The sequence below is a fragment of the Ranitomeya imitator genome, chromosome 4 (assembly GCF_032444005.1).
Source record: "Ranitomeya imitator isolate aRanImi1 chromosome 4, aRanImi1.pri, whole genome shotgun sequence".
Classification (NCBI taxonomy): Eukaryota; Metazoa; Chordata; class Amphibia; order Anura; family Dendrobatidae; genus Ranitomeya; species Ranitomeya imitator.
The window spans coordinates 427,362,915-427,387,994 of record NC_091285.1 but is presented as its reverse complement, the minus strand read 5'-3'; the positions used below and the strand labels follow the sequence as shown (position 1 = coordinate 427,387,994).

The 25,080-nt window shown below is 40.5% G+C and overlaps 1 protein-coding gene across 1 annotated transcript in view; it reads right to left on the bottom strand.

The window, feature by feature from the left end:
* The window catches only part of LOC138676322 (guanylyl cyclase-activating protein 1-like), a 42,685-nt gene extending 18,502 nt beyond the window's left edge, over positions 1-24,183 (bottom strand). Inside the window, exon 1 of the mRNA XM_069765508.1 lies at positions 23,692-24,183. Within this exon, the coding sequence (XP_069621609.1) occupies positions 23,692-23,889 (198 nt within the window). The 5' untranslated portion in view covers positions 23,890-24,183. The remainder of the gene's footprint in view (positions 1-23,691) is intronic.
* Between the last annotated feature and the right edge of the window lie 897 nt (positions 24,184-25,080).

Below are 25,080 nucleotides of genomic sequence, written 5' to 3'. Positions count from 1 at the left end.
TTGTGGGCCTTTCTGTCTGAAGTTTAGTCTTTACCAAGTGAAATGCGTGCTCAATTGGGTTGAGATCAGATAACGGACTTGGCCATTCAAGAATATTCCACTTCTTTGCTTTAATAAACTCCTGGGTTGCTTTGGTTTTATGTTTTGGGTCATTGTCCATCTGTAGTATGAAACGACGACCAATCAGTTTGGCTGCATTTGGCTGGATCTGAGCACACAGTTTGGCTCTGAATACCTCAGAATTCATTCGGCTGCTCCTGTCCTGTGTCACATCATCAATAAACACTAGTGACCCAGTGCCACAGGCAGCCATGCATGCCCAAGCCATCGCACTGCCTCCGCTGTGTTTTATAGATGATGTGGTATGCTTTGGATCTTGAGCTGTACCACGCCTTCGCCATACTTTTCTCTTTCCATCATTCTGGTAGAGGTTGATCTTGGGTTCATCTGTCCAAAGAATGTTCTTCCAGAACTGTGCTGGCTTTTTTAGATGTTTTTTAGCAAAGTCTAGTCTAGCCTTTTCATTCTTGATGCTTATGAGTGGCTTGCACTGTGCAGTGAACCCTCTGTATTTACTTTCATGCAGTCTTCTCTTTATGGTAGATTTGGATATTGATACGCCGACCTCCTGGAGAGTGTTGGTCACTTGGTTGGCTGTTGTGAAGGGGTTTCTCTTCACCATGGAGATTATTCTGCGATCATCCACCACTGTTGTCTTCCGTGGGCACCCATGTCTTTTTGCATTGATGAGTTCACTAGTGCTTTCTTTCTTTCTCAGGATGTACCAAATTGTAGATTTTGCCACTCCTAATATTGTAGCAATTTCTCGGATGGGTTTTTTCTGTTTTCGCAGCTTAAGGATGGCTTGTTTCACCTATATGGAGAGCTCCTTTGACCTCATGTTTACTTCACATCAAAACCTTCCAAATGCAAGCACCACACCTCAAATCAACTCCAGGCCTTTTATCTGCTTAATTGAGAATGACATAACGAAGGCATTGCCCACATCTGTCCATGAAATAGCCTTGGAGTCAATTGTCCAATTACTTTTGGTCCCTTTAAAAACAGGGTGGCACATGTTAAGGAGCTGAAACTCCTAAACCCTTCATCCAATTTTAATGTGGATACCCTCAAATGAAAGCTGAAAATCTGAACTTCAACTGCATCTGAATTGTTTTGTTTAAAATTCATTGTGGTAATGTCTATAACAAAAATTAGAAAAATGTTGTCTCTGTCCAAATATATATGGACCTAACTGTATATATATAGATACACAGTATATATATATTATATATACAGTACAGACCAAAAGTTTGGACACACCTTTTCATTTAAAGATTTTTCTGTATTTTCATGGCTATGAAAATTGTAAATTCACACTGAAGGCTTCAAAACAAATGAATTAACACATGTGGAATTATAAACTTAACAAAAAATTGTGAAACAACTGAAATTATGTCTTATATTCTAGGTTCTTCAAAGTCACCTTTTGCTTTGATGACTGCTTTGCACACTCTTGGCATTCTCTTGATAAGCTACAAGAGGTAGTCACCGGGAATGGTTTTCACTTCACAGGTGTGCCCTGTCAGGTTTAAAAAGTGGGATTTCTTGCCTTATAAATGGGATTGAGACCATCAGTTGTGTTGTGCAGAAGTCTGGTGGATACACAGCTGATAGTCCTACTGAATAGACTGTTAGAGTTTGTACAATGGTAATAAAAAAGCAGCGAAGTAAAGAAAAACGAGTGGCCATCATTACTTTAAGAAATTAAGGTCAGTCAGTCTGAAAAATTGGGAAAACTTTGAAAGTGTCCCCAAGCGCAGTAGCAAAAACCATCAAGCGGTACAAAGAAACTGGCTCACATGAGGACCGCCCCAGGAAAGGAAGACCAAGAGTCACCTCTGCTTCTGAGGATAAGTTTATCTGAGTCACCAGCCTCAGAAATCACAGGTTTACAGCAGCCCAGATTAGAGACCAGGTCAATGCCACACAGAGTTCTAGCAGCAGACACATCTCTACAACAACTGTGAAGAGGAGACTTTGTGCAGCAGGCCTTCATGGTAAAATAGCTGCTTGGCAACCACTGCTAAGGCCAGGCAACAAGCAGAAGAGACTTGATTGGGCTAAAGAACACAAGGAATGGACATTAGACCAATGGAAATCTGTGCTTTAGTCTGATGAGTCCAGATTTGACATCTTTAGTTCCAACCACCGTGTCTTTGTGCGATGCAGAAAAGGTGAACAGATGGACTCTACATGCCTGGTTCCCACCGTGAAGCATGGAGGAGGAGGTGTGATGGTGTGGGGGTGCTTTGCTGGTGGCACTGTTGGGAATTTATTCAAAATTGAAGGCATACTGAACCAGCATGGCTACCACAGAATCTTGCAGGGGCATGCTATTCAATCCGATTTGCGTTTAGTTGGACCATCATTTATTTTTCAACAGGACATTGACCCCAAACACACCTCCAGGCTGTGTAAGGGTTATTTGACCAAGAAGGAGAGTGATGGGGTGCTATGCCAGATGACCTGGCCTCCACAGTCACCAGACCTGAACCCAATCGAGATGGTTTGGGGTCAGCTGGACCGCAGAGTGAAGGCAAAAGGGCCAACAAGTGCTAAGCATCTCTGAGAACTCCTTAAAGACTGTTGGAAGACCATTCCCAGTGACTACCTCTTGAAGCTCATCAAGAGAATGCCAAGAGTGTGCAAAGCAGTCGTCAAAGCAAAAGGTGGCAACTTTGAAGAACCTAGAATATAAGGCATAATTTCAGTCGTTTCATACTTTTTTGTTAAGTATATAGTTCCACATGTGTTAATTCATAGTTTTGATGCCTTCAGTGTGAATGTACAATTTTCATAGTCATGAAAATACGGAAAAATCTTTAAAAGAGAATGTGTGTCCAAACTTTTGGTCTGCACTATATATATATATATATATATATATATATATATACTGTACAGCTCTGGCAAAAATTAAGAGACCACTGCAAAATTTTCAGTTTGTCTAATTTTTGTCTTTATAGGTATATTTTTGAGTAAAATGTAAATTGTTCTTCTAGTCTATAAACTTCTGACAACATGTCTCCGAATTTCCGAGCAATAAATTTAGTATTTTTTTTCTGACAAAGAAGAGTTCAGAAAAAAATATTTTGTGGAATAACCATGATTTTTGATCACAGCTTTCATGTGTCTTGGCATGCTTTCCACAAGTCTTTCACACTGCTTCTGGCACAAAAATGTAAGCAGTTCTTCTTTGTTTGATGGCTTGTGACTATCCATCATCCTCTTGATTACATTCCAGAGGTTTTAAGTGGGGATCAGGTCTGGAGATTGGGCTGCCCATGACAGGGTTTTGATGTAGTGGTCTCTTAATTTTTGCCAGAGCTATATATTTAAAAATACAATGAAAATTTGTCTTCTTTAACTTTAGGACTTTTAGAGATCGTTTCCTCTTCAACTTGCTTAACTGTTCACAATAACAGTAATTTTGACCAGTGGTGCCCAAACCTTTGCATGACACTATATGCCTAGTTCATTGTCTTTAGAAACAATGTGAATTTCTCTAGAAACTAATTAATGAGGCCAAAAACTAGATGCTGAGAACAAAAATAGTCTTTGGGAAATATTTACATGGGGAATGCGAATTCAAACAAAATTATTTGTTCGATCACCTGTGATATATAATATTATGAACCAGATTTATCAAAGTATGCTATTTTGTATTTGTGTCACATTCTATGCAACCTTTTCCTTCGCATATGAATGTGTTATGTCTCACTCGGAGAGACACTGGCACAAAGCTTAGACTGTGCACAGGTACTAATAAAGAGCCTTTTGGCAAAGTCCAGCTTTGAAAGCCAAAATAAATTTGGGGTATATATATGCTGACATTATAAAAAATGATATATATGTGTGTATATAGTGTATATATATATTTGGGGGGACATACTGAACAGGGACCCAGGAGTTAAAGGGGCCCACTTACTTTATATCTCCAAAGCAGCAAGCAGCTTTAGTCATAGACACACAATTGGATGGCAAACTGCCATATCCTGTTCTTGCACAGATGCCCCTTTCTGTCTGTGTTGATCACTGACACAGATGCTTCTCACAAAATTAGAATATCATCAAAAAGTTAATTTCAGTTCTTCAATACAAAAAGTGAAACTCATATATTATATAGAGTCATTACAAACAGAGTGATTTCATTTATTTCTGTTACAGTTGATGATTATGGCTTACAGCCAATGAAAACCTAAAAGTCATTATCTCAGTAAATTAGAATGATTAACAAAAACACCTGCAAAGGCTTCCTAAGCATTTAAAAAGGTCCCTTAGTTTGTTTTAGTAGGCTAGACAATCATGGGGAAGACTGCTGACTTGACAGATGTCCAGAAGGCAGCCATTAACATACTCCACAAGGCGGGTAATCCACAAAAAGTCATTGCTAAAGAAACTGTCTGTTTAAGGTTTGAGGTTGAATGTGGAGCAGTTAATGTGGATGTGGAGCAGTGTGTTAAATTTGGTGTTATCGCTCTTACACCCTCTCATATTGGTCACTGGACGTTCAGCATGGCACCTCATGGCAAAGAACTTTTAGGATCTGAAAAAAAAACGAGGCTATAAGATTGCCAACACCCTGACACTGATCTGCAGCATGGTGGCCAAGACCATACAGCGGTTTAACAAGACAGGTTTCATTCAGAGCTGGCCTCTCCATGGTCTACCAAAGGAGTGAGTGCATGTGCTCAGCATCATGTCCAGAGGTTGTCGTGTCAGAAAAGACGTATGAGTATGAATGCTGCCAGCACTGCTGCTGAGGTTAAAGGGGTGGGGGTTCAGCCTGTCAGTGTTCAGACCATATGCCACTGCACACTGCATCACATTGCTCTGCATGTCTATCATCCCAGAAGGAAGCCTCTTCTAAAGATTATGCACAAGAAAAATGCAAACACTTTGCTGATGGTGTCAAGTGTGTGTGATGGCAACATGTACTGTGGCATCCAGAAGCAAAGCATGATCCGCTCCCTTCAAAAACTGAGTTGCAGGGCACTATTAAGACATGATAACAACCCACAAACACACCTCCAAGACTACCACTGCCTTGCTAAAGAAACTGAGGGCAAAGGTGCTGGACTGTCCAAGCATGTCTCCAGACCTAAACGTAAGATGGAGGAGCGCAAGGTCTCTAACATCTACCAGCTCCGTGATGTCGTCATGGAGGAGTGGAAGAGGATTCCAGAAGCAACCTGTGAATCTCTAGTGAAGTCCATGCCCAAGAGAGTTAAGGCAGTGCTTGAAAATATTGGTGGCCACACAAAATATTGACACTTAGGCACAATTTGGCCATTTTCACTTAGGGATGTGCTCACTTTTGTCGCCAGGATTCTAGACATTAATGGCTGTGTGTTGAGTTATTTAGAAGGCACATCAAATATACACTGTTATACAAGCTGTACACTGACTACTTACATTGTATCAAAGTGTCAGATCTGCAGTGTTGTCCCATGAAAAGATAGAATAAAATATTTACACTCACTCACTTTTGTGAGATGTGTTATGACCTAGTGGTCAGGACAACAATGGACCTAGTGGTTAAGAGCACACGGAATGACCTGATAGTTTCTGATAATAAGGACGAGCTCTGGGACATGGGAACTCTGCTGACCGCAATCCGTAATCCTATCAAACACACTAGAAATACCCGTGGATTGCGCCTAACGCTCCCTATGCAACTCGGCACAGCCTAAGGAACTAGCTAGCCCTGAAGATAGAAAAATAAAGCCTACCTTGCCTCAGAGAAATTCCCCAAAGGAAAAGGCAGCTCCCCACATATAATGACTGCGAGTAAAGATGAAAATACAAACATAGAGATTAAATAGATTTAGCAAAGTGAGGCCCGACTTACTGAACAGACCGAGGATAGGAAAGGTTACTTTGCGGTCAGCACAAAAACCTACAAAAAGACCACGCAAAGGGCGCAAAAAGACCCTCCGCACCGACTCACGGTGCGGAGGTGCTCCCTCTGCGTCTCAGAGCTTCCAGCAAGCAAGACAACAATAAAAATAGCAAGCTGGACAGAAAAATAGCAAACCAAAGAAATACAAGCTGGAACTTAGCTTCTGCTGGGAAGACAGGTCACAAGAACGATCCAGGAGAGAACTAGACCAATACTGGAACATTGACAGGTGGCATGGAGCAAAGATCTAAGTGGAGTTAAATAGAGCAGCAGCTAACGAATTAACCTCGTCATCTGTGGAAGGAAACTCAGAAACACCCACCAGAGGAAGTCCATGGATAGAACCAGCCGAAGTACCATTCATGACCACAGGAGGGAGCCCGACAACAGAATTCACAACAGTACCCCCCCTTGAGGAGGGGTCACCGAACCCTCACCAGAGCCCCCAGGCCGACCAGGATGAGCCAAATGAAAGGCACAAACCAGATCGGCAGCATGAACGTCAGAGGCAAAAACCCAGGAATTATATTCCTGACCATAACCCTTCCACTTGACCAGGTACTGGAGTTTCCGTCTCGAAACACGAGAATCCAAAATCTTCTCCACCACATACTCCAACTCCCTCTCAACCAACACCGGGGCAGGAGGATCAACGGATGGAACCACAGGCGCCACGTATCTCCGCAATAACGACCTATGGAACACATTATAGATGGCAAAAGAAGCAGGAAGGGCAAAACGAAATGACACAGGATTGATAACCTCAGAAATCTTATATGGACCAATGAAACGAGGCTTAAACTTAGGGGAGGAAACCTTCATAGGAACATAACGAGACGACAACCAAACCAAATCCCCAACACGAAGTCGGGGACCCACACAGCGCCGGCGGTTAGCGAAACGTTGAGCCTTCTCCTGGGACAATGTCAAATTGTCCACCACATGAGTCCAAATCTGCTGCAACCTATCCACCACAGTATCCACACCAGGACAGTCCGAAGACTCAACCTGCCCTGAAGAGAAACGAGGATGGAAACCAGAATTGCAGAAAAACGGCGAAACCAAAGTAGCCGAGCTGGCCCGATTATTAAGGGCGAACTCAGCCAACGGCAAAAAGGACACCCAATCATCCTGATCAGCAGAAACAAAGCATCTCAGATATGTTTCCAAAGTTTGATTAGTACGTTCGGTTTGGCCATTTGTTTGAGGATGGAAAGCCGAGGAAAAAGACAAATCAATGCCCATCCTAGCACAAAAGGATCGCCAAAACCTCGAAACAAACTGGGAACCTCTGTCAGAAACGATGTTCTCCGGGATACCATGTAAACGAACCACATGCTGGAAAAATAATGGCACCAAATCAGAGGAGGAAGGCAATTTAGACAAAGGTACCAAATGGACCATCTTAGAAAAGCGATCACAAACCACCCAAATGACCAACATCTTTTGAGAGACGGGGAGATCCGAAATAAAATCCATAGAAATATGCGTCCAGGGCCTCTTCGGGACTGGCAAGGGCAAAAGCAACCCACTGGCACGAGAACAGCAGGGCTTAGCCCGAGCACAAGTCCCACAGGACTGCACAAAAGAACGCACATCCCGTGACAAAGACGGCCACCAGAAGGATCTAGCCACCAAATCTCTGGTACCAAAGATTCCAGGATGCCCAGCCAACACCGAACAATGAATCTCAGAGATAACTCTACTAGTCCATCTATCAGGGACAAACCGTTTCTCCGCTGGGCAACGGTCAGGTCTATCAGCCTGAAATTTTTGCAGCACCCGCCGCAAATCAGGGGAGATGGCAGACAAAATTACCCCCTCTTTGAGAATACCCGCCGGCTCAGGAACACCCGGAGAGTCAGGCACAAAACTCCTTGACAGGGCATCAGCCTTCACATTCTTAGAGCCCGGAAGGTACGAAACCACAAAATCAAAACGGGAGAAAAATAACGACCATCGAGCCTGTCTCGGATTCAACCGTTTGGCAGACTCAAGATAAGTACAATTCTTGTGATCTGTCAAGACCACCACGCGATGCTTGGCTCCTTCCAGCCAATGACGCCACTCCTCGAATGCCCACTTCATGGCCAACAACTCACGATTACCAACATCATAGTTACGCTCAGCAGGCGAAAACTTTCTAGAAAAGAAAGCACATGGCTTCATCACCGAGCCATCAGAACTTCTTTGCGACAAAACAGCCCCTGCTCCAATCTCAGAAGCATCAACCTCAACCTGAAACGGAAGCGAAACATCTGGCTGGCACAACACAGGGGCAGAAGAAAAACGACGCTTCAACTCCTGAAAAGCCTCCACAGCTGCAGAAGACCAATTGACCACATCAGCACCCTTCTTGGTCAAATCAGTCAACGGTTTAGCAACAGTAGAAAAATTAGCAATGAAGTGCCGATAAAAATTAGCAAAGCCCAGGAACTTTTGCAGGCTCTTCACAGATGTCGGCTGAGTCCAATCGTAAATGGCCTGGACTTTAACAGGGTCCATCTCGATAGTAGAAGGGGAAAAAATGAACCCCAAAAATGAAACCTTCTGAACTCCAAAGAGACACTTTGACCCCTTCACAAACAAGGAATTCGCACGAAGGACCTGGAACACCATTCTGACCTGCTTCACATGAGACTCCCAATCATCCGAAAAGACCAAAATATCATCCAAATACACAATCAGGAATTTATCCAGGTACTCTCGGAAGATGTCATGCATAAAGGACTGAAATACTGATGGAGCATTGGAAAGCCCGAATGGCATAACCAGGTACTCAAAATGGCCCTCGGGCGTATTAAATGCTGTTTTCCATTCATCGCCTTGTTTAATACGCACAAGATTATACGCCCCTCGAAGATCTATCTTGGTGAACCAACTAGCCCCTTTAATACGAGCAAACAAATCAGACAGCAACGGCAAAGGATACTGAAATTTGACTAATTTTATTAAGAAGGCGGTAATCAATACAAGGTCTCAAAGAACCATCCTTCTTGGCCACAAAAAAGAACCCTGCTCCTAACGGTGATGACGACGTGCGAATATGGCCTTTCTCCAAGGATTCCTTTATATAACTCCGCATAGCGGCGTGTTCTGGCACAGATAAATTGAACAATCGGCCCTTAGAAAACTTACCACCAGGAATCAAATTAATTGCACAATCGCAATCCCTATGAGAAGGTAGGGCACTGGTTTTGGGCTCATCAAATACATCCCGATAATCCGACAAAAACACTGGAACTTCAGAAGGAGTGGAAGACGAAATAGACAAAAATGGAACATCACCATGTACCCCCTGGCAACCCCAGCTGGACACAGACATAGATTTCCAGTCCAATACTGGATTATGAACCTGTAGCCATGGCAACCCCAAAACGACCACATCATGCAGATTATGCAACACCAGAAAGCGGATATCCTCCTGATGTGCAGGAGCCATGCACATGGTCAATTGGGCCAGTACTGAGGCTTCTTCTTGGCCAAAGGCGTAGCATCAATTCCTCTCAATGGAATAGGATACTGCAAGGGCTCCAAGAAAAAACCACAGCGCCTAGCATACTCCAAGTCCATCAAATTCAGGGCAGCGCCTGAATCCACAAATGCCATAACAGAATAGGATGACAAAGAGCAAATCAGAGTAACAGACAATAGAAATTTAGACTGTACCGTACCAATGGTGGCAGACCTAGCGAACCACCTAGTGTGCTTAGGACAATCGGAGATAGCATGAGTGGAATCACCACAGTAAAAACATAGCCCATTCCGACGTCTGTGTTCTTGCCGTTCAGCTCTGGTCAAAGTCCTATCACATTGCATAGGCTCAGGTCTATGCTCAGATAGTACCGCCAAATGGTGCACAGCTTTACGCTCACGCAAGCGTCGACCGATCTGAATGGCCAAGGACATAGACTCATTCAGACCAGCAGGCATGGGAAATCCCACCATGACATCCTTAAGGGCTTCAGAGAGACCCTTTCTGAAGATTGCTGCCAGGGCACATTCATTCCACTGAGTGAGCACAGACCACTTTCTAAACTTCTGACAATATATCTCCGCTTCATCCTGACCCTGACACAGAGCCAGCAAGATTTTCTCTGCCTGATCCACTGAATTAGGTTCGTCATAAAGCAATCCAAGCGCCAGGAAAAACGCATCAACATCACGCAATGCCGGATCTCCTGGCGCAAGGGAAAATGCCCAGTCTTGAGGGTCACCACGTAACAAAGAAATAATGATCTTTACTTGTTGAACAGGGTCACCTGAGGAGCGAGGTTTCAAGGCAAGAAACAATTTACAATTATTTTTGAAATTCAAGAACTTAGATCTATCACCAAAAAACAAATCAGGAATTGGAATCCTAGGCTCTGACATCGGATTCTGAACCACAAAATCTTGAATGTTTTGTACCCTTGTAGTGAGATTATCCATCCAAGAGGACAGACCTTGACTGTCCATGTTTACACCAGTGTCCTGAACCACCCAGAGGTAAAGGGGAAAAGAGAGACACAAAACACTGCAAAGAAAAAAAAATGGTCTCAGAACTTCTCTTATCCCTCTATTGAGATGCATTAGTACTTTGGGCCACCTGTACTGTTATGACCTAGTGGTCAGGACAACAATGGACCTAGTGGTTAAGAGCACACGGAATGACCTGATAGTTTCTGATAATAAGGACGAGCTCTGGGACGTGGGAACTCTGCTGACCGCAATCCCTAATCCTATCAAACACACTAGAAATAGCCGTGGATTGCGCCTAACGCTCCCTATGCAACTCGGCACAGCCTAAGGAACTAGCTAGCCCTGAAGATAGAAAAATAAAGCCTACCTTGTCTCAGAGAAATTCCCCAAAGGAAAAGGCAGCCCCCACATATAATGACTGTGAGTAAAGATGAAAATACAAACATAGAGATGAAATAGATTTAGCAAAGTGAGGCCCGACTTGCTGAACAGACCGAGGATAGGAAAGGTTACTTTGCAGTCAGCACAAAAACCTACAAAAAGACCACACAGAGGGCGCAAAAAGACCCTCCGCACCGACTCACGGTGCGGAGGCGGTCCCTCTGTGTCCCAGAGCTTCCAGCAAGCAAGACAACAATAAAAATAGCAAGCTGGACAGAAAAATAGCAAACCAAAGAAATACAAGCTGGAACTTAGCTTCTGCTGGGAAGACAGGTCACAAGAACGATCCAGGAGAGAACTAGACCAATACTGGAACATTGACAGGTGGCATGGAGCAAAGATCTAAGTGGAGTTAAATAGAGCAGCAGCTAACGAATTAACCTCGTCACCTGTGGAAGGAAACTCAGAAACACCCACCAGAGGAAGTCCATGGACAGAACCAGCCGAAGTACCATTCATGACCACAGGAGGGAGCCCGACAACAGAATTCACAACAGAGATGCTTCATGTACAGTTGAAACCAGAAGTTTACATACACTATATAAAAAGACATATATGCATGTTTTTCTCAATATCTGATATGAAATCAGAATAAACCTTCCACAAGCTTCTCACAATAGTTGGTCGGAATTTAGGTCCATTCCTTCTGACAAAACTGGTGTAACTGATCCAGGTTTGTAGGTCACCTTACTCGAACCTGCCTTTTCAGCTTTGCCCATAAATTGTCAATAGGATTGAGATCAGGGCTTTGTGATGGCCACTCCAAGACATTGACCTTGTTATCCCTAAGCCACTTTGTTACCATTTTGGCAGCAGTCTTCAGGTCATTGTCCATTTTAAAGACCCATTTCCGCTCAAGCTTTAACTTCCTAGCTGATGTCTTGACATGTTGCTTCAGTATTGCCACATAATCTTCTTTACTCATGATGCCATCTATTTTCTGAAGTTCACCAGTCCCTTTTGCAGAAAAACAACCCACAACATGATGCTGCCACCACCGTGTGTCACAGTTGGGATGGTGTTCTTAGGCTTCCAAGCTTTTCCTTTTTACTTCAAACGTAACAATGGTCGTTATGCCCCAAAAGTTCCATCTTAGTTTCATCAGACCACAGGACATGTCTAAAAAAAAGCTCTTTGTTCCTGTGTGCGTTTGCAAACATTAATCTTTCTTTTTTATGTTTCTTTTGGATTAATTGCTTCTTCCTGGCAGAGGGGCCTTTCAGTCCATGTTGATACAGTACTCGTTTCATTGAGGATATTGACACAATCTTACCAACGTCCGCCATCATCTTCACAAGGTCTTTTGCTTTTGTCCTTGGATTGATATGCACCTTCAGGAATTTTGAAATTGTACCCAAGGTTGAGCCAGACTTGTGCATGTTCACAGTTCTCTTCCTGATATCTTGGCTGATTTCTTTAGACTTTCCCATGATACAAAACAAAAAAGCAGTGTGTTTCAGGTGTGCATTAAAATACATCCACAGGTGTGTCTCTAATTAACTCAGATGTTGCCATAAAAACAAAATCACAAGCGTCCAAACACATGATATCATCATATGGGCAGTCCAGAATTGTTTAAAGGGATAGTAATCTTAGTGTATATAACCTTTTGACTTTGCAGTAAGTAATAAAAATGTCCTAAAACATTATCGCTTTTATTAATCTGGCATTTTGCAAATAACAATTATAGATCTAAAACGGCAAAGGTTTATTCCGATTTCATGTCAGATATTGAGAAAAACATGCATATGTGTCCTTTTATATAGTGCAAAGACAGATTTTATTTTTTTGTTTTCATTCTCCCCTATCTCGCTACCTACAGATTGAGTACCGGGTATTACACCGGTCTTTAATACTCTTCTATGAATAGAACAATTTGTAAAAAACAAAGCCATATTTCTAATAATAATGAAAATATACAAGGCAATGGTAAAAAGTATATATATGTATATATATATAAAATATCAGTACATGTGTTAGATCACCGTCATTAAAAAGTTTATATTTTCTCCCTATGCTTCCTTGGGTTTCACTAGTTGCCTCCTCCCACACAAAAATATACTAAGAAGTTAATTGGTTTCCTATAAAATTGACCTATGTGTTTGTCTAAAAATAGGATAAAAGTTGTAAGCCTGATTGCGGATAAGAGTTTGATGGAAATGGTGACAAACTCTGTACAAAGTTACAGAACATGTGAGCACTATATAAGGGTTGTGGTGCCAAAGGGCATCTATAGACAGGAATTAAAGAAATGAAATGCCCCAGCAACTGTGCACCCTCCCAAAGGTGCTTTAGAGATTTTCCGTTGATCTTAAAGAGCCAATATGGTGAACCTTGTATAGATATACAAATTTATTTAGCTTTTATGCCTTAATTTTGTTTTATAATGATGCCAAAGAGGAAAAACAGAGTTGGTATTTTCAGTTTGTCCTCTGTTCACATCTTGAGCGGAATATATAGAGAGGAACCCAATGCACACAAAAAAAATTGTCATTTGTGGGAGGCGGTGGAGGGGACTGGTAGCTTTAAATTATAATTTTTTTTGTCTTATGGTACTTGATGCAGTTTTTTGTGCAAATTTTTTATAATGATGCACGTGATATATGAATTTTGCGTACAATTAAAAAGTTTCTTTATTTTTATCTGTGATCTGTTTAGCGACGACTGTTTAGTACAAAAAGTTGCATGTTCCACTAAAATGGTGCAAAATTTGAGCAAAAATTTGTGCCGCAAATAAAATAAACACTAGGGGAATCTGGAGTACTTTTGCACAAAAATGTGTGATTATTAAATTGTTACAGTTGGTAAATCAGCTGAAAATATCAGAAAATCACAAATCTCAACTGTACTGTATATCTATCTATCTATCTATCTATCTATCTATCTATATATATATATAATAAGTAAATAATGTTATTTTAGAAAAGTCACAAAATAAAATTATTAGATGCAAAAAGGGCAAAAACACCAAAAGCTGAACAAAAAAGGCACCAATGAAATGACTTGGGCCCACTGTGGACAGCTAGCTTCACTAGTGTTTGGCACTTGGTATGCACATTGATGGTCATAGTCTTTTGCAACTGAAAGGAAAAAAATGGGACCAGAGTAAAAAGGGCTGAGTGATTAATGTTGACATCAATTTATCTTTTGGTCTATGCACTAGAAAGGCCCAAAATACCTTGAGAATTAAAGGTTTAAAATAAAGACTAAATAGTCTACCCTTATTAAGACTTCTTTGCAATGATGTGACCTCTCTGATTTAGTTACGTAACTTAGTCCGAAAGACACAAGTCTATAAAAGCTGTACACAACCTGTCCCCTCATTATATCGCTTACGTAATCTCCTACCATCTCCCCGCACGTAATCGCCAGTCCTCACAAGACCTCCTTTTTTTGCTCTTGCCTTGCCTGCTTGTCACGCAATCATCTTAAAGAATAAAAGAGAATTGCGCAAGACATCTTGAAGTCTCTACCCCAATTAAATAGAACTTCAACCACTCTTTCAAACCTTAAAATGCAAAAAACACCTTATAAAAAAACACAACTGCAGAAAAGCCTACAATCTACAATAACCCTACTACCACTACACCGCTATATGAGCAGCTATATGAGCAGCTTCTACGGCTTCTATCCACAACTAATGTCTGCTTCCCTTGTAGATTGTAATCCCTCACGGGCAGGGTTCTCTCTCTATATATCAGTCTCTCATATATTTAGCCATGTTTAATTGTACTGGTTGTGTATCTTGTGTTTTATACATATTTTATATGAAACCTATGTACATAAGCATGTACGGTGCCCTGAAACTAAGGGCACTATAAAATAATAATCATAACAAGCTGATATCCTGCACTGTTGATCAAAAGATTGCCCATTAAAAAGCAATTGCTCCTTCTCGATTCAAAGTTTCCCCATCGAAACAAAACCCTTACCAGCTCAATCTGACTTGTTTAACTTCACTGTCATAAAATAATAATAACTCAATAATAATCAACTATAAAACGTGTATTCTACATTCCTACGATGAGCTGAAAACAAAATTCTCCCTCTCTTACATTATTTCAATATATTAAAATTATGCACTTTGCCTCATCATTATTCCAAGGTCTACAGACCACCATTCCTACCTCCTTTGAGAGATGCAAGAATAGTTCAACAACAAGAGGTTTAATATCTAGTATTTACAATATTCTACAGGCTCCAGACACAGATTCCCTAACTAGATACTCTTGTATGCTCAAATGGGAGGAATATCTGGGTAAAACACTGACCGTGGTAGAATGGAGAAATGTTTGGACCAGAGCAGCCAAGACTGCATCTTGTACTTCATACAAAGAAAATCAGTACAAAATCCTTCATGTCTGGTACCATACACCTGATTTTTTACATAAAATGGACCCATCTATTCCTTCCCTTTGCTGACATTGCGTCCTGTCTAGAGGTTCTATATTTCACATTTTTTGGGACTGTCCACTGATTAAACCGTTCTGGGTGACAGTCCAACTCCTCACTAAGCAAGTTTTTGGAGTGGATCTCCCATTAAGTCCTCAGCTCTTTCTATTAAATATTTTCCCTAAATTCATATCCAAGAGATCCATTAGATTGCTTTTACGTATGTTAACAGCAGCACGCTGTTTGATTGCCTACTACTGGAAGCAGACCTTTCAACCTTCCCAACTAGATCTATATTCTCGCATCAAGGATATCAGGAACCTTGAATACTGGGCAGCCCTTAATGAGAATACTGTAGAGAGATTTAACCTTGGTTAGTCTCCTTGGGATTCCTTTTGGTCCATGTTAAATATATGACCTCAATGAGATGGCTAGAACTAGGTCGTAACATTCCACATCATTTCCCCCTTTTCATTTTGTCTAAGTCTGTGTGTTTGGTTATAAAATTTAACTCTTTATCTACTAGAAAATGTTTAACTATTACTATAGTTGTTGTTAATAGTTGGTAATCTATAAATGATAGTGGAAAATCTAAAATGCTTAATTAATTTTTCTTTCCTGTAAAATTTGAAATCTTTTCAATAAAAATTACAATTTAGAAAACAAAACCCTTAGGTTTTGTTCATGCACTGCATCTTTTTTCTTCCACATTTTTCAATGGAAAAAAATACTGCAATTTACAATATTACCAAAATGAAAGATTTCTGAAAATCTCATGCACATGCTAGCTACTTTTCCCTTGCAGATTTGAACCATCAAAATGTTTTTTTTCAATTCTGCAGACTATCAACTCTTTCTGCGGTTCTGTAACATTTTTGAACCCATTATGGGTAAAAACGCAAGAAGAAACACATTTAAAAAAGTATTAAACTCATTTTTTCTGACAGTACTTTGTTTTTTGCTGCAGAAAAATCTGAACAAGATGAAGAATCTAATACTTATATTTTGTGATATTGTATCTTTGGAAGACTTGTTCAATGAATCACCAACAATGTGTGACAGAGTGAAACAGTAGACAGTGGGAAGGAGCTGCACACCTAAAGGCATATGGAGATGCTTCAAATAGAATTTATTGGCAGTATTTCATATCTATTGTTTAACCATGGTAAGTACAATATTACGTAACGTTTCGGGTGAAGAAGAGCAGGATGCCTCGATAGAGTTGGATCCTGGTTGCCCTTGTTTGGGGAAGCTCACTCCACACCCTGGATCACCTTATCCTACATGCAGTGAACACAGCCTATGCATTGGATGAAGGGTTTTTCACTAAAAATGTTAGGTAGTACTGTACTTACTGCGGTGTAACCAATGGATATGAAATACTGTCAATAAAGGCACATGGAGATGCTGCAAATAGAATTTTTTAACAGTATTTCATATCCATTGCTACACCACAGTAAGTACAGTATTAAAGTGTCATGTAAAAGTTTGGCCACCCCTGGTCAAAATTACTGTTACTGTGAACAGTTAAGCAAGTTGAAGTTGAAATGATTTCTAAAAGGCCTAAAGTTAAAGATTGCATATGTCCTTTGTATGTTAGGTATAAAACATATATTGTCATTGTTTAAATGTTAAAAATTACAAACAAGAAAATGGGACTATGTAAAAGTTTGAACACCCTTGTAGATTTGTGTGCTCAGATAACTTTGACCAAGGTTTCAGACCTTAATTAGCCTGTTAGAGTTATGGCTTGTTCAATATCCTGGTTAGGTCCATGCTATTCCATTTGTTATTCATTTTTCTAACCAGACCACAATAAATCTCAAATCTAAAGAGAGCACTTCAAAATAATTTTATATAGAGCTGATGGAAATAGGTAAGAATGGGAAACCCATAGTTTTTACTAAATATTTCTACTGGAAATTAATGTAGAAAGGCCAGGTGATGCAAATTTCTCAGCTTTATAAAAACCCAAAATTCAAACAATTGAACAACAGGGTCTTGATAAACAAAGAAAAACAAAGAGCCCTAAAAAATACCTTTTCATATTAATGATTAAAAGTTTAAAACAAAAAAAACTTTCCTAAAAATAGGGAAAGTTGAGGATCTATACTGTAGATGTCAGTGACGTAAAAAACTGATTGGTGAAAAAAGTGTTGTACACCAAAGAACATCACGCCAACCATTAAGCATGGGGGTGAGTCAATTATGCTTTGGCGTTATGTTGCAGCCAATGGAAAGGGGAACATTTCACGGGTACAGGGAAGAATGAATTCAATAAAATTTCAACAAATTCTTGATGCACAGCACCATCAATAAAAAAGCTGAAGTTGAAAAGAGGATGGCTTCTACAAATATAAAATGATCTTAACCACAGGTCAAAATCCACAATAGACTACCTCAAAAGCTGAAGGTTTTACAATGGCCCTCACAGTCCCCTGATCTGAACATCATTGAAAATCTGTGGCTAGACCTCAAAATAGCAGTGTATGCAAGATGACCCAGGAATGTCACAGAACTGGAAGAATGGATGAAAACAAACCCCCAAACAAGAATAGATGACTCTTGTCTGACTACAAAAAGCATTTACAAGCTATGATACTTTCAAAAGGGGGTGCTATCCATGCAGGGTGCCCAAACTTTTGCTTTCGCCCATTTTCTTTTTTGTAATTTTTAAAATGTAACAGATAAAAAAAATATTTTGCTTTTCCTAAAGTATAAAGGAAATGTGTCATCTTTAACTTTAGGCCTTTTAGAGATCAATTTATCTTTAACTTGTTTACCTTTTCACAATAACAGTAATTTTGACCAGGGGTGCCCAAACTTTCAACCCCTTTCTGACATCTGACGTACTATCCCATCGAGGTGACCTGGGCCCGTATGACCATCGACGGTATAGTGCATCATACGCGATCAGCCACGCTCACCGGGGGAACGCGGACGATCGTGGGCGGGTGTTAGATGACTATCACATCTGACACCACACACTATGTGCACTTTAACCCCTGCAACACTGCGATCAAACAAGATTGCAGCGTTCCGGTAGCATAGGGAAGTGTCGCGCATGGAGGGAGCTCCCTGCCTGCTTCTCTGAGACCCTCAGAACAAGGCAATGTGATTGGCCGCGGGTCCTTCTGGGTCCTGCAGGGAGGTGGCTTGTCAGTGACTGCTGAGAGCAGGACTTGAGATGCCTCGTTCACTGCCTGTCAGATCGCTGATCTGACACAGTGCTGTGCAAAGTGTCAGATCAGCGATCTGACACTATATAGTGATGTCCCACGCTGGGAAAAAGTAAAAAAGTTTTTTAAAAAATTAACGTGTGTAAAAATATTTTTTTTAAATTCCTAAATAAAGAAAAATAAATATTTTTCCAGAAAATACAGTTCTTTATGTAAATAGAAAACAACAATAAAAGTAAACATATTTAGTATCGCCGTGTCCGTAACGACCCGACCTATAAAACTGTCCCACTAGTTAACCCGTTTAGTGAACTCCTTAAAAAAAGTCAAAGAAACAATGCTTTATCATCATACCGCCGAACAAAAAGTGGAATAACACGCAATCAAAAATACGTATATAAATAAACGTGGTTCTGCTGAAAACGTCATCTTGTCCAACAAAAAACAATCCACCCTAAAGCATCATCAGCAAAAAAATGAAAAAGTTAGAGCTCGCAGAATAAAGCAATGCAAAAATAATTATTTTTTAATATAAAATTGTTTTTATTGTATAAAAGCGCCAGAACATAAAAAAATATAAATGAGATATCGCTGTAATCATACTAAACAGAAGAATAAAGCTGCTTTATCAATTTTACCAAACGAGGAACGGTATAAACGCCCCCCAAAAGAAATTCAAGAATTGCCGGTTTTTGTTTATTCTGCCTCCCAAAAATCATAATAAAAAGCGATCAAAAAATTTCATGTGCCCGAAAATGGTACCAATAAAAATGTCAACTCGTCCCGCAAATAATAAGACCTCACATGACTCTGTTGGCCAAAATATGGAAAAATTATAGCTCTCAAAATGTGGTAATGCAAAAACTGTTTTTTGCAATAAAGAGTCTTTTAGCGTGTGACAGCTGCCAAACATAAAAACCCACTATAAATAGTAAATCAAACCCCTCTTTATCACCCCCTTAGTTAGGTTAAAATAATAAAATTAAAAAATGTATTTATTTCCATTTTCCCATTAGGGTTAGAGCTAAAGTTAGGGTTGGGGCTAAAGCTAGGGTTGGGGCTAAAGCTAGGGTTAGGTTTGGGGCTAAAGTTAAGGTTAGGGTTGGGTCTACAGTTAAGGTTGGGGGATAAAGTTAGGATTTGGGTTGGGATTAGGGTTGTGTTAGGGTTAGGTTTGTGGTTAGGGTTATGGCTAGAATTACGGGAGTGTTGGGGTTAGGGATGGAGTTAGAATTGGGGGGTTTCCACTGTTTAGGCACATCAGGCGCTCTCCAAATGCGACATGACGCCCGCAGACCATTCCATCAAAGTCTGCATTCCAAAACATCTGTCACGCCGTAAACGACGATAAAGGGGCAGGACGGCATACTGGGACCCGCACCTGTCCCTATCACTTAAGTGGGGACCTGGCTTTCCCTTATCTCGGGGGTACCTATAATGGTTAGTTGGCCCGAGCTGCCAGTGTATCCCTGTCTCCTGAGCAGGCCCTATCAGGGGCCCCCTCTCCCCCCAAAGGAGGTGGACTGCACCAGTGTAATAATACAACAAATAACAGGGTATACAGACAAGGTAACTAAAAGTCTCAAACTCACCAAATGCTCACACAACCACAGAGGAAACACAGAGAAGGGAAGAGAAGGAATAAACTTAGGAAGGAAAACAGGTTTAACATGCAACCAAAATTGCAGACACCAATCTCTGTAAATAAACCTCCAACACCAACACTAAGCTCCTTCAACCTCCAAGCCAGGCAGTAGAACTGATCACTGACACTAGCTGAAGTCAGGACTGGGTCTATATAGAGGATCAGATTACAAAATCCACTTCAGCTGAGAGACCCAGCTCTCAGCAACTTAGCAATAAGGTTAACTCCTGCACTGCTGGCACAAAGCAGCTAGGTCAGAATACAGGTGAAGAGCTTCTGTTCACTGTGTGTGAACGAGGCCCAGAGCGCTGCGGTTCTCTGGAACCTCTCTGTCGCGGTAGCCCCGTGACAACATCACTACTTCCTTTACAAGCCCCGACGTGTGCCCACATAGTAGCTTTCTCCCACGTATGCAGTATCAGCGTACTCAGGACAAATTAGACAACAACTTTTGGGGTCCAATTTCTCCTGTTACCCTTGGGAAAATAAAAAATTGGGGACTAAAAGATCATGTTTTTGGAAAAAATATTTTTTTATTTTCACTCTCTGGCATTATAAATAGTGATGAGCGAATGTACTAGTTACTCGGGTGGTCTCCGAGTATTTGTGACTGCTCAGAGATTTAGATTTTGCTGACAGCTGCATGATTTACAGCTGTTAGCCAGCCTGAGTACATGTGGGGGTTGACTGGTTGCTAGGGAATCCCCACATGTAATCAAGCTGTCTAGTAGCTGCAAATCATGCAGCTGCGGCAAGGAAAACAAAATCTTTGAGCAGTCACAAATACTCTAAGACCACCCAAGCATGGTCGGGAAAACCCGAGCAACGATTATACTCGCTCATCACTAGTTATAAACTTTAATGAAACACCTGGGGGGGTTCAAAGTTCTCACCACAGATCTAGATAAGTTCCTTGGGGGGTCTACTTTCCAAAATGGGGTCACTTGTTGGGGTTTTCCACTGTTTAGGCACATCAGGGGCTCTCCAAATGCGACATGGCGTCCGATCTCAATTTACAGCCAATTTTGCATTGAAAAAGTCAAACAGCGCTCCTTCCCTTCCGAGCTCTGCCATGCACCCAAACAGTGGTTTTCCCCTACATATGGGGTATCAGCATACTCAGGACAAATTGCACAATAACTTTTGGGGTCTTGTTACCCTTAAGAAAATAAAAATTGGAGGTGAAAAGATCATTTTTATGGAAAACTATGATTTTTTTTATTTTACGGCTCTACGTTATAAACGTCTGTAAAGCCTTTTGGGGTTTGAAGTGCTCAAGACACATCTACATAAGTTCCTTGCGTGGGTCTAGTTTCCAAAACAGTGTCATTTGTGAGGGGTTTCCACTGTTTAGGCACATCAGGAGCCCTCCAAATGCGACATGGCATCCAGCCAATTCTGCATTGAAAAAGTCAAACGGCGCTCCTTCCCTTCTGAGCTCATCCATGCGCCCAAACAGTGGTTTACCCCCACATAAGGGGTATCAGCATACTCAAGACAAATTGCACAATAACTTTTTAGGGTCCTATTACCCTTGGGAAAATAAATATTGGGGGTGAAAAGATAATTTTTGTGGAAAAAAAATGATTTTTTTTAATTTTATGGCTGTACGTTATAAACTTCTGTGAAGCCCTTGGGGGTTCAAAGCTCTCACCACAGATCTAGATAAGTTCCTTGGGGGGTCTACTTTCCAAAATGGGGTCACTTGTGGGGGTTTTCCACTGTTTAGGCACATCAGGGGCTTTAAAAATGCGACATGGCATCCGATCTCAATTCCAGCCAGTTTTGCATTGAAAAAGTCAAACGGTGCTCCTTCCCTTTTGTGCTCTGCCATGTGCCGAAACAGTGGTTACCCCCCATATATGGGGAATCAGCGTACTCAGGACAAATTGGACAATAACTTTCCGGGTCCAATTTCTCCTGTTACCCTTGGGAAAATATTAAAATTGGACCTGAAGTAATTTTTTTGTGAAAAAAAAGTTAAATGTTCATATTTTTTAAACATTCCAAAAATTCCTGTGAAGCTTCAGAAGGGTTAATAAACTTCTTGAATGTGGTTTTGCACTCCTTGAGGGGTGCACTTTTTAGAATGGTGTCACTTTTGGGTATCTTGTATCATATAGACCCCTCAAAAAATGGTGTTGTAAAAATGAGAATTCAACTTTTAACCCTTATAACTCCCTAAAAAATTTTGGTTCCAAAATTATGCTGATGTAAAGTAGACATGTGGGAAATGTTACTTATTAAGTATTTTGTGTGACATATCTGTGTGATTTAAGGGCATGAAAATTCAAAGTTGAAAAATTGCAAAATGTTCTAAATTTTTGCTAGATTTCCGTTTTTCTACAAATAATTGCAAGTCATATCAAAGAAATTTTACCACTAACATGAAGTACAATATGTCACGAGAAAACAGTGTCAGAATCACTAGGATCCATGGAAGCATTTTAGAGTTACCTCATAAAGCGACAGAGGTCAGAATTGTAAAAATTGTCCGGGTCATTAACGTGTAAACCACCCTTGGGGGTAAAGGGGTTAAATGCCGCAGTACATAAAGTTTTAAGTGAACAACCCGTCATCCAACACATAGGCTATGCTGACTGCAAAAAGGGTAAAGTGATCCAGGGTGCGGGGTGAGTGTCCCCCAAACAAGGCCACCAGGATCCCAAGGACAACCAGAAGCCCACTACGCACCCTGGATCACTTTACATTGAACATAGTCTATATATCTCATGATGGGTCTTCACCTGAAACGTTATGTAATACTGTACTTACCGCAGGTACACAATGGATATGAAATACTGCCAATACATTCTATTTGAAGCATCTTCACATGCCTTTAGGTGCGCAGCTCCTTCCTATCTGTAATTTGCTGAATGTACCACCTACCTGTTTGATTAGAGAGTTCCATAGTGTCACTGTCGGGGAAGTAAAAAATACCGGTCTATAGGGTGATACCTTTATTCCTCTACCTGTAGAAGATGCCTCCTTGTCATTGCTGCAGGACTAGGTAGAAATACTGAAGATCATTAAGCAGACCTCTGTATTGTCCATTGGTCTATTTCTATATAGTGTATAAAATTCAGTGCCTCAAACTGTACAAAATATTCCTATTGTATTGTAGAGAGGCAAAACCATGTTGTCACCACTTGCATGTATGACTAATTGACGGAAATAAGTACTAAATTATGGATTAAGCACATCTAGCTCTGTGATATAATTCATGGCAAAACAACTCGATATTTAGAAAATATGATGTACAGTCTTATCTGTATTTTTCCATTGGTAGCTTTAGTACATAGCTGGGTATAATATATATATATATATATATACATATATATATATATATAATAGTTTATAAACCGTTTAGACAAATTCTTCATGAAATGCCCAATAATACACAATATATGTCATAATTATTATCTCCTGAGTGAACGAACAAGCCAGAGCCATCATTAGAAACTAAAAGCAACCAGACAAGTTGTGCTCCCTTTGATCAGAGGAATTAATCTATGTATAGTAGAACGTAAGTAATTGATATTTGCCAATGAATAGGTTGCATTGAAGAAAGAGTAGAACGTAAGAATCCATAGAATGGTAGATGATCTTACCTTATTCATATCAAACGTACGAAACATTTGCTCTATGTAGCTATTGGCTTCTCCACTAAGTCCTCGCAAACCGAAGAACTGCTTGAATTCATGTAGGGTTAGCTGTCCTGATGGACATTCAGTCATGAACTTCTTGTACCAGTGGTGGATTTCCACTGCCTGCAGGTCATCCACCGTAGAGCTGCTTGAACTACCCATTACTTTTATGTTTTATTTCTTTCTAGAAGTAGATTTTTGTTGCGGCTACAATTGCTATTTACAGCTCTTGAGGCTTTCTTCGAAAGGAAAAGGCTTTGTGTTTCGGCAGAAGAATAAGTTAGGATGTGGCTCTGGCAACTGATTAAGCAATTACACTTATTCTTTAAGTCCAGATAATTCATTCAGCTTCTTTGTTCTATTTTGATAGCAGATAAAAATAACTCAGGGTGTTCTGTATTCTGGGGTCTCTCCGTTACTGGCAGTCCCCTCAGCACAGATCCCCTACTAAGGGTCTTCCCAAAGTGTTGTATAGTAGCTTTTAAACTGACCCCGATATGTCTTGGCAGTCACAGGATGCTTAATCCAACCTGATGCCATCCAAAGAAGGAATGTATTCATGTACCATGTTAAGATATTAACAGTGTCAAGGTTAATCTTGGTCTTTACGAGATTACAAGACTCCTGTCAGAGTCCCTGATATCTTAGTCTCAGTATATTCCTTGTCCCATAAAAAAATATGTTTCATAACACTATAACGTGAATTCAGTCTCTGCTACATATAATAAGAAAAGGCATTATCAGCTATATAAGATGTATTATATTGATGTATTATATTACATGATATCTAGGACAATATAAAAAAATAATTTAATTTCATGCAAAAAAATAAATAAACACATAATAAAAAACATAATATAAAACATAGGTATATTATATGGACATACTAATGATGTACAGTTCAGATAATCCAAGAGCCAGGGTAAACTTTGCAAGTGGTACTGAACTCAGAATATCAGATCATAGCTGCTCAGGTTAATCCGATAAATCTTTTCTCCACCTAAAAATAGTCTTGGATGGAAACTTAAATAGCCGCAGCGTTACGAGACTAGAGTACGGTTGAGCTATACATCCCTTAAGACATAGAATCATTGCCTGCTTGGGGGCCACATTGTCAGATTTAACTGATTTAAAGAGAGTCTGTCAGCATTATCCCATTTCCCAACTATTAAATGCTCATGTTGATATCTAGTCTTCAAAGGGAGATTTGTAGTTAAGTTCCGCGCTGCGGCTAAGATGAATTTCAGGAGACTATAGTTGATTCACAGTGGTTTTATTCTACGCGTTTCAGGGGTCTCATGCCCCCTTCATCAGGAAATACCACCTCCGCGGCAGCGCGGAACTTTAACTACA